At 38.1% G+C, this 19,426-nt stretch overlaps 2 protein-coding genes across 2 annotated transcripts; one reads left to right on the top strand and one right to left on the bottom strand.

Moving 5' to 3' along the window:
- Positions 1–5,809: 5,809 nt before the first annotated feature.
- Positions 5,810–8,127, bottom strand: rps28 (ribosomal protein S28; the record flags this gene model as incomplete). The annotated part of the gene is given in 4 exon segments (NM_001200160.1): positions 5,810–5,911; positions 6,388–6,510; positions 7,578–7,625; positions 8,080–8,127. Coding segments are annotated over 3 exon segments (210 nt in total). The 3' UTR covers positions 5,810–5,911.
- Positions 8,128–16,999: 8,872 nt separating this feature from the next.
- LOC108280221 (derriere protein) lies at positions 17,000–18,818 on the top strand. The gene is made up of 2 exons (XM_017495054.3): positions 17,000–17,306; positions 17,876–18,818. The coding sequence occupies exons 1-2, from the start codon at positions 17,018–17,020 to the stop codon at positions 18,631–18,633; spliced, it is 1,047 nt and encodes a 348-aa protein (XP_017350543.3). The 5' UTR covers positions 17,000–17,017; the 3' UTR covers positions 18,634–18,818.
- The last annotated feature ends 608 nt before the right edge of the window (positions 18,819–19,426 follow it).

Genomic DNA, 19,426 nt, shown 5'->3' on the forward strand with positions numbered 1-19,426 from the left:
GCTATTAATCTGAAATTTTCACCAGACATCAGTATTAAATCAAGAAATCTGGAAATATAAAGAATTCACAACATTAAGTCCATAAATAAAGTTATGTGTAATAAAGTGGAATAACACAGGAAAAAATATTGAACACGCTAAGAAAAAGCAGTTCTCAAAGGCAAGGTAAGACAAGGAACCAACTGAAATCCATAAGTAATTATGCCTCCTATCTGTGCAATAATATCAGCTGGGTTAGTAAACTGATGATCTATAAAAGGCTTTTTGTTACCAAGGTGTCACACAAGAAACCTCTCATGATGGGTAAAAGCAAAGAGCTCTCCCAAGACCTTCACAACCTTATTGTTGTGAAACATATTGATGGAACAGATACAGATGTATTTCAAAACTTCTGAATCCTCCAGTAAGCACCACTGGGGCCATTATCCGCAAGTGGAAGCAACTTCACTCCATCATCAACCGGCCACGCACAGGAGCTCCTCGCAAAATTTCTGACCAGAAAGTCTGAAGAAGAGTAGCCCAAGAGCCAAGGACCACTCAGAAAGAGCTCCAGAAACACTTAGAGGCAGCAGGTGGCATCGTCACAGAGAAAACAATAGGCAATGCACTCCACTGCACACACTCACCCCGCAAGACTCCATTACTAAAGAAAAGACATGTCGAAGATTGTTTAAAGTTTGCTTCAACTCATTTGGACAAGCCTATGAAATACTGGGAGAGTGTAGTCTGGTCAGACAAGAGCAAAATTGTACTTTTTGGCTGTCATACTACACACCATGTTTGGAGAAGAAATGGCACCGCACATCACCCTTAAAACACTATACCAGCAGTGAAGTTTGGAGGGGGAAGCATCATGGTGTGGGGCTGTTTTTCATCACATGGTACTGTCAGACTTCATATAATTGAAGGAGCGATGAATGGAGCCCTTTACTGGAAGATTCTTAAGAAGAATCTGCTGCCATCCACCAGGATGATGAAGATGAGATGTGGGTGGACCTTCCAGCAGGACAACGATTCAAAGCATACAGCAAAGGAAACTCTCAATTGGTTTCAGAGAAAAAAATCAAGGTGTTAGAATGGCCCAGTCAATCACCTGACTCGAATCCAATTGAACAAGATTTAAAGACAATATGCTTAGAAAAATGGGTCACAGTCACACCTGAATACTTTCATTTTCATTACATTTCAGTTAGCATGTTCAATACTTTCCTGTGTCATTCCTCTTTATTACACATAACTTTATTTATGGACTCTAATGCTGTGAACTCTTTATATTTCCAGATTTATTGAGTTAATCCTGATGTCTGGTGAAAATGTCATGTGAATAACCTCATAGGAAATATATTTACTGAAAATTTTTTTGAAGCATCCAATACTTATTTCCCCCACTGAATGCATAAATATGACCAAAACATCATCAGATTTTCACACAAGTAGCCAAGGAGAACCCAATTAAACAAATGAGACAAAATATTATACTTGCTTGTTTATTTATTGAGGAAAATGATCCGATATTACATATCTGTGAGTGGCAAAAGTATATGAACCTCTATCATTAGCAGTTCATTTAAAGGTGAAATTAGAGTCACGTTTTTTCAATCAATGGGATGATAATCAGGTGTGAGTAAGCATCTTGGTTATTTAAAGAACAGGAATCTATCAAAGTCTGATCTTTTTTGTGGACTTGTATCATGGCATAAACAAAGGAGATTTTTGAAGACCTCAGAAAAAGAGTTGTTGATGCTCATGAGGCTAGAACAGGTTACAAAACCATCTTTAAAGAGTTTGAACTCCACCACTCCACAATCAAACAGACTGTGTACTAATGGAGGAAATTCAAGACCATCATTATCCTCCTCACAAGTGCTTGACCAACAAAGATCACTCCAAGAACAAGACGTGTAATAGCCTGCGAGGTTACAAAGGAACCCGGGGTAACTTCTAAGCAACTAAAGGCCTCTCTCACATTGGCTAATATAGATGTTCATAAGTCCACCATCAGGAGAACACTGAGCAACAATGGTGTGCATGGCAGGGTTGCAATGAGAAGGCACTGCTCTCCAAAAAGAACATTGCTGCCCATCTGCAGTTTGCTAAATATCATGTGGACAAGTCAGAAAAATGGAAAAATATTTTGTGTATAGATGAGACCAAAATAGCTGTTTTTTGAAGATTCATTCCACCACTGAGGGACATTAGTGTGAAAATTCTGGAATGGGACTTGAGTAGCCACTATTAAGCGTTGGACATTATCCGATCTCAGATTGCTTGAGGGAACGTAAGCCTCAAGGAGAGTGTTGAGGTAGGGGGTGCTGTTCCAGGCAAGGTCTTGTACGTGAGCATCAAGGCCTTGAATTTGATACAGGCAGCTACAGGAAGCCAGTGGAGGGAGAAGAAGAGTGGTGTGACCTGGGTTCTTTTGGGCTGGTTGAAGACGAGGCATGCTGCTGCATTCTGAATCATCTGAAGGGATTTGATGGAGCCGGCTGGGAGGCCCGTGAGTAGTGCATTGCAGTAGTCCAGTTTTGATATGACAAGATCCTGGACTAGTAGCTGTGCAGCCTGATCGGTGATATAGGGTCTGATTTTCTTGATGTTATACAGAATGAACCTACAGAACCGTACAGTTGTTGAAATGTGGTCTGTAAAGGTCAAGCTGTCATCAAAAATCTCCCCAAGGTTCCTGGCTGTCCTGGTTGGCTTGAGTGTGGTTGAGCCGAGCGTTACAGTGAGGTTGTGGTTGATTGAGGGACAGGCTGGGATGGTGAGAAACTCTTTTTTGCCAGGTTGAGCTTAAGGTGATGTTCCCTCATCCAGTCCGAGATGTCAAACAGGCAAGCAGAGATACGTGCAGAGACTGATGGATCATCAGGCTGGAAGGACAAATAGAGCTGGGTGTCATCATCATAGCAATGATATGAGAAGCCATGAGACTCAATCACCTGCCCTAGATATGTAATATAAATAAAAAAGAGCAGTGCACTCAGAACAGACCCCGGAGGAACTCCAATTGTGAGTTGCTGAGTTTCAGAATAACCTCCCCTCCACAATACCTTGAAGGATCTGTCTGAGAGATAGGATTCCACCCAGTGCAGAGCTGTTCTGGTGATGAATAGGCTGGAGAGAGTTGACAGGAGGATCTGATGATTCACAGTGTCGAAAGCAGACACTGTTATATTTGAGAAGTGTTATGTTTGGAGGAAGGAAAGCGCTGCATTCCAGCATAAGATCCTTATCCCTTCCGTGAAACATTGTGGCGGTAATATCATGGTTTGGGGCTGTTTTGCTGAATCTGGGCCTGGATGAGTTGCCATCATTCTGTTGAACATTGAATTCTGACTTATACCAGCAAATTCTAATGGAAAATGTCAGGATCTGTCCATGAACTAAATCTCAAGAGAAAGTGCGTCATGCAGCAAGACAACGACCCAAAGCACACAAGTTGTTCTACCAAAGAATGGTTAAAGAAGAATAAAGTTACTGTTTTCAAATGGCCAAGTCAAAATTCTTACCTGAATCCAATAGAAATGTTGTGGAAGAACCTGAAGCAAGTAGTTCATGTGAGGAAACCCACCATCATCCCATAGTTGAAGCTGTTCTGTACTGAGGAATGGGCTCCCAGCTGATGTGCAGGACTGATCAACAGTTACCGGAAACGTTTAGTTGCAGTTATTGCTGCACAAGAGGTCACACCAGATATTGAAAGCAAAGGTTGACATACTTTTGCCACTCACAATTATGTAATGTTGGATAATTTTCCTCAATAAATAAATGACCAAATATAATATTTTTGTCTCATTTGTTTAATTTGGTTCTCTTTATCCACTTTTAGGACATGTGTGAAAATCTGATCGGTCATATTTATCCAGAAATGTAAAAACTTTCAAGCACCGCTATAATATTTCAAAACCTTCTGTTTATTTCCAATTTTAAATAATAAATAAAAAAAATCTTGGGTTCGCATTGTGGTCTCATACTTTTGGACCCCGCTGTAGATAATTACTAAGATATGCTGAGGTACAGTTAGAATATACCATGTGAGGAAGGGAAGGACGGACAATTACATTAAACATTTTTCAGTGCTAACAGTTTCCTGTCCTGACTGTCTTTTCTGCATATTTCTGCCATTTATGTTTAAAAACATAAGTTACTATATATTTCAAAAGCAAGCACTGGAAGCAACTCTTTCCAAATTATTTCCATGCATGTTGATGCTTTTGGTCATGGAGTTTGTTTTCAGGATTCTCCATACACTTTATCTTGGGTCTGTTCCACCTTTCAACACCAATGTCAGTATCTGTGAATAAGAATTTCATCAATAAATGTGGAAGTAATGGACAGTGCATAAACACACCACTAGTTTGAAGTCGTTTGATCTCCCTTCAGTAAGCATCAGAACTATTTCAGACAGCAGATGGCGGCATCAAGCTACATCAGGTACCAGTGGATGTAGCGTTGGCGGGGATGAGAAAATATACAGTACAGTTCTACATTAATGTTAATTAAATACCTTTATGATAATTCCACTGAAAATAATTAATCTAACATGCTAGTAATAGAGCTGAAATTACATCTTACTTTATTAAACCAGCTCTATCTTATTCCCTTCCTGCAGTAAACCTCAAGCACCTCACCGAATATCTCTTCCGTACCTCCCAGAGATCAAGAGGGCAACGTTTTGTGTTATGGTGCTGTGCCGTTTGTTATTAAGTCTCCCAAGTCTTGAAACATATCTTGACAGTTTGAAAATGAATTATGTGACAACTTCCATGGGAAAAAAAGTTAGTAGACACCTGACCATCACATCCATATGAGGTTCTTACTCAAACTGTTACCATAAGGTTGGAAGCAATTGTACAGAATGTCTCTATATGTCATAGCTTTACAATTTCTTTTTACTGGAATGAAAAGGTCAAAACATGTTCCAACATGACAATGCCCCTGTGCACAAACCAAGACCCATAAAGACATGGTGTTCCAAGGTATGTGTGGAAGAACTCGAGTGCCCTGCAGAGAGCCCTGACCACAAGCCCACTGAACACCTTTAGGATGAACTGGAACACCAACTGCAGCCCAGGCATCAGTGCCTGATCTCACTTACACACTTGTGACTGAATGGACAAATACTCAACCATGCTATAAAATCTAGTGGAAAGCCTACCCAGAAGAGTGGAGATTAGTATAATAGCTAAGGGGGATTAAATCTGGTATAGAATATTCAAAACGTATGACTGTAAGGGTCAGACATTCACACACTTAAAGGCTCTAAAGTAAGTAAAATTAATAGCACTGTATGGACATAACAGGGCTTTACTGGTGTTGCAAGGGAAATCAAGACAACTCTGGTTTTGTTTGCATTCTATATATACACACTTTAGCAAGTCTGTACTTGTGTGTTTCCTTTGTCTCTTAAACATCTTTGCCCATAAAAATGAGCCTCTTCAATCCAGCTATGCAAAAATAACCTTGTTTGTGGGCTGGTGTATGAACAGTGAGAGGGGCAGCATCCTGAGGATGTGTTACATCTTTTCAATGTTTCAGATTGCTCATATAGGAAAAAGTTTTATGCCCAACTGGCTTTCGGTTCAGTGGTTGTTTATTTGCTCAAAATGTCCATATTAAAATGGGCAACTAGAAAAACATGCTCAGTAATAAGAAAGTGAAAAATCTGGAGCTTTGTCACTATACAAAGCAGGTGGCAGTCAAGAAATTGGGGCTGTGTGCATTTAATGAAACCTCAAAAAACTAAGCCATATAGATTTTGTCCAAAAGCTGAAATAAAGATAATACAGCCACAAAAGACACAGGATATGACCAATTTTCATTTTTATTAGTTAACACATATCCAAACTAAGAGTTGTTGGTGGTGACTTGCTTCATTATGTCTTCAAAGCGTTTAACCAGCAAGACACTGAGGGGCAGAGCAGAGGAAAAGAGTTAGTACCATGGCATCCATTATAAACACATCTAATTTGAACCATTTACTATTAATTACAAGGGTGAGTCAAGCGAAAATCTTAAGTGTGAAATTAGAATCGAGCCCTTATTCCTAGAGGAATTCAAACAATCATTTAGCACTGGAACACTAAATGAACGAAATAAGATACTACTTCATTAATCCCCAGATGGAGAAATTAGGGAAATGTAGATTACATAGAAAAAAATTATACCTTTGTGACAGCTATTCGTAATCAATGCAATATATAATTATATATAATATATTAAGGTTTTCATCTGAATCACCCACATACATTTTATTGTTTGTTCACTAGATTAAGTACCATTCCAGGTTGAGTATTAGCTGACTATTAGGCAGACTTGTTAAGTGTCATTCTGGCAGATGGAATAATCTGCTGGTCTAGGTGAAACGCTCATTTACTATCTTACCTATCGAAGTCTTCTTGCTTCTCTTTCAGACTCCAAAAGTGTCAGAACATCTCCCTCTCTCACTGGGCCCTTAACATTTCTGATGATGGATCGGTTGCTGTCATCCATGAACTCGACACGCACCTGGGGGAACAGAAGGAGAGAGATGAAATGAAACTGGGGCATAGGGCTGAATCTGGAAACAATGTAATGTCTACACCTACAATGAAGCCAAAATCCTTCACAGGTTATAAAGCATGATTATTTGCAAAGCTTTAACACAATGAAAATGTGCTTTTCATTTTATAAATAAACTTCACTTTAAATCGAAGCATCGATCCAAATTGTCTGAGCTCCACACCTTTAATCAACACACTCCCACCAAAAAATGGAAAGTGATGCCACTCTTATGCTAGTATGTATTTTAAGCAGTTTTTTAAAAAAATAATAATTACACCACACTGTATGACATGATCCCAATAAAATCTTGGCAAAATTCTAAAGCAGACTGTGTGATAATGTCTGATTACAAAAAAAGATCCTTCAATAGACCAGGGTTTAAAGAAAATTACTACACTCTACTTGCATCAATCAGCACATTAAGTTTATGCATAAAATAAGATCTGAAACATACAATCTTCAAATGGAGTTTGAAGTAATAAGGAACGTTTGTCCATTATTGCATTTCACCATTGCCATTATTGTATTTGTAGCTGCCCCTTGAGTTGTGTGCCATCTTACACCGTCCTTAATGCACTTTAGTAGTGGTCCCTCCAAATACTGTAATTTCAAGACAAATCTTCAGTTGCAATGGCACTAAATTGGCCAGTCAGCAGGTCATATTTTATATTACAAGACCAACCATTGTTTTAAAATGTGCAACCTGTCTGCAAAAACTGGGCATACAACCATAGTGTAAAAGCAGCTTTAGGGTAAATCTTTAGTCTTTGCATAGAGTAAGATACATGCAAGGCTGCCAACAGGACCAGATCAACGCATCAGCTTATAAAAGTAAAGGAAAATATTTGTAATAAGTATTGCTTGTAGCATTAAAAGTCTCAGTTATTTGTTAGCTATAACATTTAACAAATTAAAAAGATTCTCATTTCTGGTTATGGAGTAGAAGTTAAATTATTGTGAGAAGTTTAAAAAAATTTTTTTAAAGTTTTTCCTGGTCTGTTAACAGCTACATGGCACTGTTATACGCTTACCTGGGTACACTGGCCCTGTGAGCCGGTCCTACCGAGCACTTTAGTGACCTGTAACAGATTGAACACACTTCAGATATCAGAGTTTAAACCACACACTGGTGTATTACAGCGGCTACATGCTGGAAGTTTCCAGCACAGAAGCTAGTAACAACGCTGCTAAGAGGCAGAAATTCACCACACAACCGAGTCTGTTCTGGTGTGTATACATTTCGTTCATAACGTAAGACGAGTATATAACTATTCTGAACGACATCTACTGGCCACAAAAACGGTTTATTAACACAACAGCGCGGCTAACGCCTGAAGCTAGCTAGTTAGCCGATGAACAGCGTTAGCCTGCCACCAGCACAACCGAATCACATAATCATCTTACACATCGAAGAAAGGGCGCTAGCTCATTTCTATCGGCGTCAAAACCAACAAATGAAGTTTTAGCTACTTTAAAAACACGATTAAATGTAAGTTTCGGCTGGAACTTAGCGGTATTTTAAATTATTCTTACTCTGGCGAGCTTGATGGGCTGCACGCGGCTGGCGTCCATGATTTCAGCTTCGCGAGGAAAGGAAGTCACGTGGTGCCCGGAGCCTATATATACCTAAAATAAAAGTGCGGTTTTCTATATTTATTACGGTTTGTTTTGTTTATATTTAAGTATTTAATAAATATATGTTCTCTAATACTAAATATATTTGTGAATGTAAGCTATTATCTATGAGAGAAATTGTACAGTCCAGTTCACATACGTTTCCGGTTCCGGGTCGTTTGATGTGTTGAATAACGTCATGTGGGGTTGGGAAGAATTCTCCACTGTCGTTTTCGAAACCGAGCAAAGTTTTCCTCATTTGAGAACTTTATCTGAAATTGTTTAATGACACCAAATTCCACCTTCTAATAAACAAACATAACATTAATTTGTAATATATATATATATATATATTTAAATAATCAAATCAGGTAGGCACTACAAAAGTGCACTGACAAATTTAGTGAACGTGCCACACTGGCACAGAATCTTCTCCATACCATAATGATGTTCCTAATGGGTTAAACAAATGCCTCTCTTACGTTATTAAATCACATTTTATTGGCTACATAGTGCTTTGGTGAGAAACAGAATTAACCAATGGGAATCCCCATTTGTCCGGTAGATCTGGTTTTAGAAGATTAGATGTCATTTCTGGCATATTTATAGCATGTTCATTTTAATAGTTTTCCATGGAACTGTCATTAAGGTATTTTTCTCTATGCCTATTGCACTCAAAATGCATGACCGTGTCACACTTACCATTAGACTTGGTACAGCTCACACAGTGGTTTTATTTAGCATATTTCTCATCACACCCCATGGACTACTGTCTAAATTAAGGTAGCTAACGCAGAAGCAAATTATTCCCTAGACCTACTGACTATAGTGTATTAAGGGTTAATAGGAAAAGAAAGAAGTAGAGCCACAGGACCCTGTGTGATTAGGGGGGCATGGCTGGTGTACATGCCTCAGGTGCATCATGTTCATGGAGACTGTTAGTAAACTTCAGTTCTTGTTATAACACTGTTTCAGTGAGTCCTTCAACAAAGAAATCACTCTTCCTCAGTTACAAAATTCTAGGTGGCCACTTGGCTATAACAATTTGGCGACAAGGATGGGATTCAGGAGGAAGAGCTTTAGAGATTATGAAGAGCGTTTTACACAGTTTGTGGAAGCCAACAGAGACGAAGAATTTTTTCTATCTGTGGTAATTGCAAAGACCTTTGCATTGCTCACGGATTTCTTGGACTCAAAAAGACGGTCTGAAACACCACTAGCCGACATTTTGAAAATGCTCAGAGATGTCTATATACCAAAGAAAAACATCTTGAGCAAAAGATACAGTTTCCGAGCACAGAAGCAGCTGAATGGGGAAGCCTTGTCCGAATATGTAGCCGCGTTAAAAGGATTAGCATCCACATGCAAGTTCTGCACTTCGTTGGAGGAACAGGTTCGGGACCAACCTGGGATTTACGAGCTCGGAGTGCAGCCTACTGTGAACCGTTGACTTGCTCTAAGGTATTGGACATTATGAACAATTTTGAATGTACTGAGTCAAGTTTAAAAACATGCACCACTGAGAACCGACAGCGTGAGTTAAGCCAAGTCAGCCAGAGATCCTATGGAAGCGAATTAACATCCAGTTACAGATGTTTCGTAAAAGGGACATACTGCATCCAACTGCAAATATAAAGATTTCCAATGCAGAGACTGAGACAAAAAATGGACATTTAGAACATGCCTACAAAAATTCCACACCTCAGAAAAGATTAGACAAAACAAGTGGCTTCACAAAATCACAAGCCGCTAGTAAGTCACTTGGGAACGTGGGATGAAATACATCTCCACGGAAGGGGTCAACGAGGGAGAGACCACGTCGCTGTCAAGAAAGAGAGTGACGGACAATACTTCAAAGGACAAATGAGTTCTGATCAGCTAGCATGACCACCGGACTCAGACTCAAGTGATGATCTGAACCAGCCCATTGTAGAGACTGAGCAGCAACAGTCAGGGACTGACAAGCACTATGGACTGTTTGCGTTAAAAGGGAACAGTGGTTATGTAAAACCGTACATGGTAATGATCAGGTGTAATGGTGTTAAGGTAAAGATGGAGCATGATACAGGAGCATGTCCATAATTTCACAGACCTTGTACAGAAAGAGGTTCAAACAATGTAAACTTCAGCCATGTGAAGTAACCTTGAGGACATATTCTTCAGAGTAAATTCCATTGTTGGGTCAATTTCAGGTTACTGTGAAAGGTAGGGAACAGACAGAAAACTTGGTCTTACTGGTGTTTAAGGGTAAAGGGCCTAGCCGCATGGGTAGAAACTGGATTCAGCACTTACAGCTAGACTGGTCTAGAGTGAACCATGTAAGTAAGTGAGCTCTCAGAGAAATACACCAACATGTTTAATGCAGCAAAAGGGACAATTCCTGGGGTATGGGTTAAATTGCAAGTCATGGAAAATGCCGTTCCAAAATTTTGCAAAAGTCGAACGTTACCTTATGCCTTTAGAGCATCTGTAGACAAACAGTTACAACTGTTAGAAAAGCAGGGTGTAATTACACCTGTTGAATACAGCAAATGGGTGGTGCCAATCGTGTATATACCAAAAACAAATGGTGAAGTGTGTATCTGTGGCAATTACAAGGTCATGATCTAACAGTGGTTAGCTGTTGACAAATATCCCTTGCCAAAACCTCAGGACCTGTTTGCGTCAGGTAAATATTTTACCAAGCTAGACTCAGGCATACCAATAACCTCAATCTAAGCCATACCTGACTATTAATACCCCCAAGGGATTATATCACATGAATCGATTGCCCTATGCTGTGTCTAATGCACCAGCAATTAAAAAATTTTTTTTTTTTTGAAAAAAAAAAGTCTGTTGAATGTAGTCTGTTATTTGGATGACATTCTGATCACTGATAAAAACGAACATGAACATTGGAAAAATGTCGAGCAGGAGTTACAAAGGTCACAAGATAGAAGTATTAGAGCGAATAGGGACTAATGTGTTTTCTGTCAATCTCAAGTAAACTATTTGGAAAAGGTTGAGGCTATTGAAAATGCCACCGCACCCAAAAACATGACTGAGCTTAGAGCTTTCTTAGCTTTACTCTCATATTACGGCATCCATCCATTTTCTATACCACTTATCCTACAGGGTCACAGGTAACCTGGAGCCTATCTCATGGAGCATGGGGCACAAGGCAAAGTACACCCTGGATGGGGTTCCAATCCATTGCAGGGCACAATCACATACACATTCACACACCTATTTATACACTACAGACACTTAGGACCATGCATGTCTTTGGACTGGGGGAGGAAACTGGAGTACCTGGAGGAAACCCCCGCAGCACGGGGAGAACATGCAAATTCTACACACGCAGGGCCATGGGGGGAATCAAACTCCCAACCCTGCAGGTGTGAGGTGAATGTGCTAAGCATTAAGCCACCATATTACAGCAAATTCATGAAGAACTTGTCAACTGTAATTAAACCGATGACTGGACTATTACACAAGGACTGGCCTTGGCAGTGGTCAAAGGCATGTCAAGTGTCATTTGAAGAAGCTAAAAGGTAAAAATACTGCCTAATGCTATGCCTATGCATCCCTGGAATTGGCCTGAACATCCATGGGAAAGAGTTCATGTTTATTTCTGTGAAAAGGGAAAGCACCAGTTTCTATTAGCCATTGATGCTTATTTCCGGTAGTCATCAAGTTGATTACTACTGCTGCTAAAGCAACAGTTGAGGTTATGCGTAGTATGTTTGCCAGCTATGGAATACCTAAGGTAATGATTTCAGATAATGGACCTCAGTTTGTTTCCAAGGATTTTGAAACGTTTTGGAAATGAATGGAGTGAAACATGTCAAATCGGCAGCTTACCATCCTGCATCAAATGAGTTGGTAGAGAGATTTGTTTAAAGGTTTTCAAACCTTTAAACAGTCATTGGAAAAACAGAACGAATTGGACATTACACATTGACAGATTTTTGTTCAGTTATAGAAATGCTCCCTTGACAGTGACAGGAAACCCTCCATCTGAATTGCTGAAGTGGAAGTTAGGGGAAACTGAAAGACCATTAGATCCAGTTACTTACCTGGTCTGGGTGAAGGGCAAGTCATACAAAAAGCATGTATATCAGTTAAGAGCAACAAAATTAACGATTACTGAGCAGGATGTGGAAGCACTTTCAGGAGAAAAAAAAAAAACTTGGAATGGGGTTAAGAGCAAGTGAAAATTCAACATAGGTACCTAAAGTATTTCAAGAGTCTGTTAACACTAGGCCTTTCCGTGTCAGAATTGGCATTGTAAATTTGTAAAACACCACTGAATCTGGGTAAAAGGTTTTGTGGATATTTTTGTTTGGTGAACAGAGTGTATTTTTTTGCTGGCTGTTTTATTGTTTGGGAAAAGAAAGAAATAGAGCCACAGGACCCTGTGTGTGATTACGGGGGCATGACTGGTGTATGTGCCTGAGGTGCATCATGTTCATGGACACTTTTAATAAACTCCAGTTCTTGTTATAACATGGTTTCAGTAAGTCCTTAAACAAAGAAATCACTCTTCCACAGCTCCGAAATTCTAGGTGGCCACTCTGCTACGACACTGACCATAAAGAACAAACAAGTGAGCAAACATTGGACTTATTTATATGTTAATGAAGTTCAGTGTTTGGTAGTATAACATTGAAGTTCGTTATTAGTTACCATTAGATAATTGTATTGAATACTTATTGCTATTACTTCATGAATGTAGCCTAATGTTATGTTAGCTATGGCTTTGTTTTGTAGCTTGCTAGGTGACAAACAAATGTTGAGTAGGTGTAACTGATGGGGAATATACTCAGGCGATACACAGATAAGGGTAGGGTAGCTGCTTAATAAAATTGTCTGTGGATGCAGATTAGTATTTTGCCCCACCCTAGTTTGCCACCCCAAGAAGGTTATTGGATCTAACCAGGCCACCCTATTGTAAAAGGCCTGGTTATGCTTCTGCAGCCCCCCAAAATTAATTCCTAGCTAAGCCAATGCAGTACATCTTCAACAAAAAGCTATGTAGGTTGATCCTGCAACTTAAAGAGAACTTTTGAAGAACTGTTTTTGTGAAAATGAGATCAAGACAAATAGATCCTGTGATGGTCTCACTGAAAATTCACCAGTATTCTGTATTCACGATTCTCTAACACCAATTAATCACATACAATGCAGTCAGGAAATGCATCCAGCGATAACAACAAAAATATCAGAGACCAACAAATCTGTAGTTGCATAATGTTGTAGAGCCAGTTCTAGTGACAATAAGATATGTTTGACTCTAAGCCTTTAAAGTATTTTAAAGCTTTAGACACTTTAAATTTCAGCACAGCACCATGCACACACAGATTCACAGCTAGGGGTAGTTCAGCATTGTCAATGGGCTTCTTGCACAAAAGCACATCTGCATTATATTTACCATGGTTCCTGCATTTCCAGTTCATTCACTGCAGTCTTAATCATGGTATTTTCACTCTGTGTATGCAAGAGCCCCCAAAGATAAATGTCAGTGATGTTCACCTGTCTTCAGTGTCTTCTAGCAAGCTGAAGAAAGACTTCAAACTGCGTTGTTATACATACACAACTATGAATAAAAGAACATACTTGTAGACAGAAACAAAACACCCAAGCTAATCTTCGCCCACAGAGTTCACTGCAAAGTAGCTTGTGTTGTTGTTAAAGGGATATCTTAAGTTGAAACTGGATACCACCCATAATATTAGGTTTTTAGACACATAAGTTGAATTATCTGCATGTCAGCATGTAAAAGCATCTTTAGTAACTGAATAATAATAATAATAATAATAATAATAATAATTGGGTACAGTGTTTTTTGCCAGGTTTTTGTTATTATTCCATGCCTTTCTCTCTCACACACTGGGCCATGGTGTTTGGATACTCTAACTGCTCCATTCAATGGCACTGCAGTTTTTGTCAGTCTTCTCCAACCCTTGGTGGATTTGGTTCAACTAGCTGATCTGGTGTGAAATGTCTGCTACAGACCTTCAGGTGGAAATGGTAAAATGGTCACATTGAAAATATTTGGTCTTGGGTGGGCACTCATTTTGATTGCATTACAAAGGACAAACAGTACAGAAAAGTGTAAACAGTGCTACAGGAAATGCGAGAAATGTCAAAGAGTGCAAGTACAGCAGATCACCTACTGGTATGTTTTTGGGAGTTGGGAGGAACATGGAGAACCCAGAGGAAAGCCACATAGGCACAAGGTAAACATGTTTGAGGTGACAGGAAGGCTAGAGTAACTCAAATAACCACTCTTTACAACCATGGTTAGCAGAAAAGATTCTCAGAATGCATAACATGTTGAACCTCAAGGTGGATGGGATTCAACAGCAGTGGGCCAAAGTGGATTCAGCTCCTTTCAGCCAAGAACAGGAATCTGAGGCTAGAGAGGGCACAGGCTCATCGAAGGTGGACAGTCAAAGATGGGCTACAGACCAGGTGATGTTTTATTCATTACTGATAACATGTGGAGGAAAGTTTTCTGTTTCTATTTGAAAGGTGTCCATCTTATCATTTTTGCCATCTGTTGATATTGTTGCTTAAGATACAGCACGCACAATCAGCAGTATGGTTATATACAGTCAGCAAAGGTCAGTAAGAACTATAAATGACTGTGCAATGGGGCAAAGTTAGTCTTAACTTTTTATTACAAATAGTAGTAAAGAAATGAGACAGACTGGCATCCCATACAGGGTGTATCCTCACTCACTTCCAATATTCCTGGGATAGGCTCCATCTCCACTGCAACCCTGATGAGGATAAAGTGGTTACTGAAGATGAATGAATAATAAAAAATGCCAAATTTATATCTTAGCAAGTGAAAGTATCTTGAACAAAGGAAAAGTGATCTAATATTTCAAATTATTATATTATTATTATATAACAAATATAAGACATTTAAGCCTATGTCTAGACATTTACTAATTTTAAATGGTCTTATTCTATTAAATCATTTAGCTATTTCTATAATTGAGCATTTGACAAGCAAAATTGTCTGCTAATAGAAAAAGACAATTTAAAGTTTCCAGAAATCCAGACATAGGCTTAATGAGGTTTGATTTGTTTTAAAACTATATAGTAATGAGAACTATTAGTTGAATTTGCAATTTGCTTATATTCCAAGACTTTTGTTACTTGCTAAATATGAATTTATATATATATATATATATATATATATATATATATATATATATATATATATATATATATATATATATATATATATATATATATATATATATATATATGCAGTGAACAGATCTACAGATCTTTTGTATGCTTTAACATCGATCCATATATCATGCGTAAAGTTGTCTAGAATACCAAGGCATGGTGTTTGCTTGCCTACATTAATTGTTTGGAGTCTGTGAAAGGAATGTGTCTAACAAGCTAATAAAATGCATTGCTTTGACATTAGATTGTTGCTCCCTATGTACTATAGTCCTTTTATAATGGCTAATTGTAACAAGCTTTCATTCCATTCATTCCATTCAAGTAGAAGCTATGTTCATGTAATCACTTATCATAGTTTGATATGATAGCACTGTTTACCAGAAACCGTTATGATGTTATTCACAACATAATAATTGATTCATTACATAAAGATACATGGTACATGTACATGACTGTCTGCCTTGAATAAAAGTTACAGTTAATTAGAAAAACAGGGAAATTATTGTTGTCCATAATATTTAAGAGAATATAATGAACATAACTTATTTGTCTGTAAAATTATTCCTGTAAAATGTATTGTCTGACTCCCTATATCCCATCCACCCCAAAAGAGAGTTTGCTCTGGGTGTGGTGACGCATACTATCTTTGGTGTACATACGTTGCTGTAAACGTCACATTCATATTTCAAAATAGAACTTTCCTTTTGTTCTCCTCAAAAGAGCCTGATTGCTCAACAATGTTCTCTTTGAAATCTGGCATGACCAATGTTACAATGCATGTTTGAAACCTACCTGAGCACCTTTCACATCATTTCTCAAAAGGATTCTTTGGAAAGCTGTTTCTACACGTGCAATGTTTTTGCTAGGTTTATTTAAATGATCACCTTTTGTTGAGAAAAAAACTTTTGGAAAACCATTTTACTGTATGTCAACCTGTGTTTTGCAGTTCTAGCTGATGTACACTAAATGGTGCAACTGATATGAAAATTAACACTACAAGCAGGAGTATAAAGATTGATATCAGCATTACACCTTAGTGTATTCTACATACCTGCATAAGTCTGTGATAAAGATTAGCAAATTACAATAAAATCAAGGTCAGCAACACACAAACATGTCAGAATGACACAAGGCTGGGTGGTGTCTGTATTGAAACTGTTGACAAGGTAAGGTGTGTGTGACTCATCCACTCCATTTAAGAATGAAGAGTTATATATATACATATATATATATATATATATATATATATATATATATATATATATATATATATATATATATATATATATATATATTTGTACAGTTTACTGGAAAAGTGCATAGACTTATTACTTGAAAATACAATACACGTGCATATCAATTTGTGTGTACTGATTTTATGTAAAAAAAAAAAAAAATCACCTAATTATTACATAGCATCACACACATTATTTCCCATATAGTACATATACATATGTAAATGTGGTTTATGAAATATACATATAAACACACATTATTTGTGAAATAAACATCTCTTACACTCCAGTGGTTTATGGTGGTATAATAGATGGTAATTTAGAAAAGTACACAATCCTCCGCAGTGGGTGTGGTTAGCTACACTATAAAGGAAAGCATGTCTGGAGTTTCATCAACCATTACAATGTGCGCATCAGAAAAAGAGTTTGTCATGCAGAACTCAGCCACTCAATGTTATGTTCTCTTTGCTTGGCTTGTCTTATTTAGTTCTAGTCTACGAGTATCCAGAGCTGTTCAGGATTATACAGGAACAAATCAAACTCTACAGCTTGAGGCTCTTAAAACTAGTATGCTGGAGTACTTAGGGATGGACAGACCGCCACCATCCAGAGGAAAGTCATCTTATCAGGAACTAATCAGAATATACCGTCAATATCAGAACATGAGGAGGAACATGCAGTCTTTTCAGAGTGGCTCCAGTTTCCTCCTTCACACCACAGGTAAATAAAATAAGGCCATTACTCGGATTAAGCCTGGACTAAAGTGCTGTGGCAATAAACATTCTCCACTTAATATTCTTATAGTCTAGTCTTTTGTAGTCTTATAGTCTAGGTCTAGTCTTTTGTAGTCTTAGTGTTACCTGATTTTGCATAAAACAAGATTTTGCCTCCTGCGACAAAGGTAGTTTCTGAACAATTTCAATAGAACTTATGGACGTCATGCTTCTTAAGTCTGTTACAGTTAAATTGTTGTGCAAAGTATGAACAAAAATAGAACTTTTTAAAAATAAATTACTTGTTTATTTGGTTAGCCTGTCAGGTGTTACATTTGGAAGTACATGAATGGCACAAAATGTGTTTGATAACTGACAATAATAACTGTGAGCACCAAGAGGTGCAAATTATTCCTTTAAGCTTTTCTACCAGTTCTGGTGCTTTAAGATGTTTATTATGAACATTTGGCAAAATCATATCTGTAAATAACTGTATTTTTAAGAACGTCTTAAACACATGCAGTGAAAAAAAAAATCAAACGATGACAGCATGTTAATGAATATCTTTCTTTGCAGTGCGGCCATTGAATTCTCAGCAGAATGGTCCTGAATCAGTGACTCAATGGTTCAGGGCTGTTTTTCACAGGGAGTCTCAAATAACAGACGAGTTTCTCTTGGCACAAGCACAGCTGCAACTTCAAAGAACTCTGGATAACAATTTTGACCAACCACTGTGCAATCAGAAAATCCTGGTTAGAATACACATAACCTCCCATTCTTATATGAAGAAGATCCTTAATTCAAAAAAATTTAAATCAAGAGGCCACAATGTTACAGTTGATGTGACTTTTGCGGTTAACAGATGGCTTGTGAAGACTAGTGATGCTTTACTAATTGTTGACGTTGGCTTTGTTAGAAACAAAGAAGGTGAAACTGAACCCACTCCGCAGATCTGTTTGGAACTTAAGCTAATGGATGGTAAAGTGAGAAAAGCTCGTTCCACTTATGGAGAAAGCTTTGAGGAGGACAGCTACTGTGGTCGTAGGTCACTGAGTGTTTCCTTTGAGGAGATCGGCTGGTCAGACTGGATTGTGGCTCCTGCTGGCTACACAATGTACTTCTGTGATGGCTCTTGCCCACACAATTACAAACCAGCCAGTATGCACACTCAGATAAAGTCACGTCTACATCGCTTGACCAAGGGAGCGACGCCTCGCCCATGTTGCGTGCCAGCTGACTATGAGCCCATGATTCTCATGCACTATGATAGCCGGGGAAAGCTGAAACTAACATCCTTCAATGATCTGATCGTTACCAAATGCCACTGTGCCTGAAAATTTTAGGCTGGCATACGGATACAGTTGTGGGGGAAATATTACTGTGCTTTTAAATTTCAAAAATAGTGTGCAACAATGCTGTACATGGACATGGTTACGTTTCTAACATTTCTGTGATGGTACTCTTCTTCCTTGAAGGAGAAAATACACCTGGATACTCAGTATTAAAAGCAAAGAAAAGCCTTAGTTTCATGAGTTTAAATTATTTATTATAACTTATTAATGGCATTATGTGTTCTTGTCTTTTCTTATGTTAGAGACGAGTGAACCATTTGTATAAGTGATGCATTTAGTATTTTAAAAACCAGTATCTTGAATAATTTTGTTAAATGTAATTAATTTATTTCTTGCTTTGTATTTACTATGTGAAATGTCCTTTTAATTTTCCTGTACATACTATTTTCGCCGAAACATTCTAGTCTTGTGCAAGTGTATTCAGCTGATTTTACGGTAAACAATCTGTTATGATAATTTTTCAAGGTCAGGGAGTGCCTGTAATCAAAGATATGACAGACTCTTTTACAGTACAGTAACCTTGAACATATATATTTTTACCCCACATGGCCTTGACTAACAAGTGAACCAACAAAGGCTGATGTCACTGGAGCTATACATTTTAATGATCAAAGAATAGTGAAAAGATCACTGGAACCCAAATATTGAGAGTAGGCCTTTTACAGAGACAATCACTTTAAGAAAGCAATATACAGTGGAAACATCATTTAGAGCAGAGTCATACTTGAGGAAGCTATGGCCTTACTTTATCACTGTCTGACTTCATAAAATCAGA

Source organism: Ictalurus punctatus, chromosome 20 (assembly GCF_001660625.3).
Source record: "Ictalurus punctatus breed USDA103 chromosome 20, Coco_2.0, whole genome shotgun sequence".
Lineage (NCBI taxonomy): Eukaryota > Metazoa > Chordata > Actinopteri > Siluriformes > Ictaluridae > Ictalurus > Ictalurus punctatus.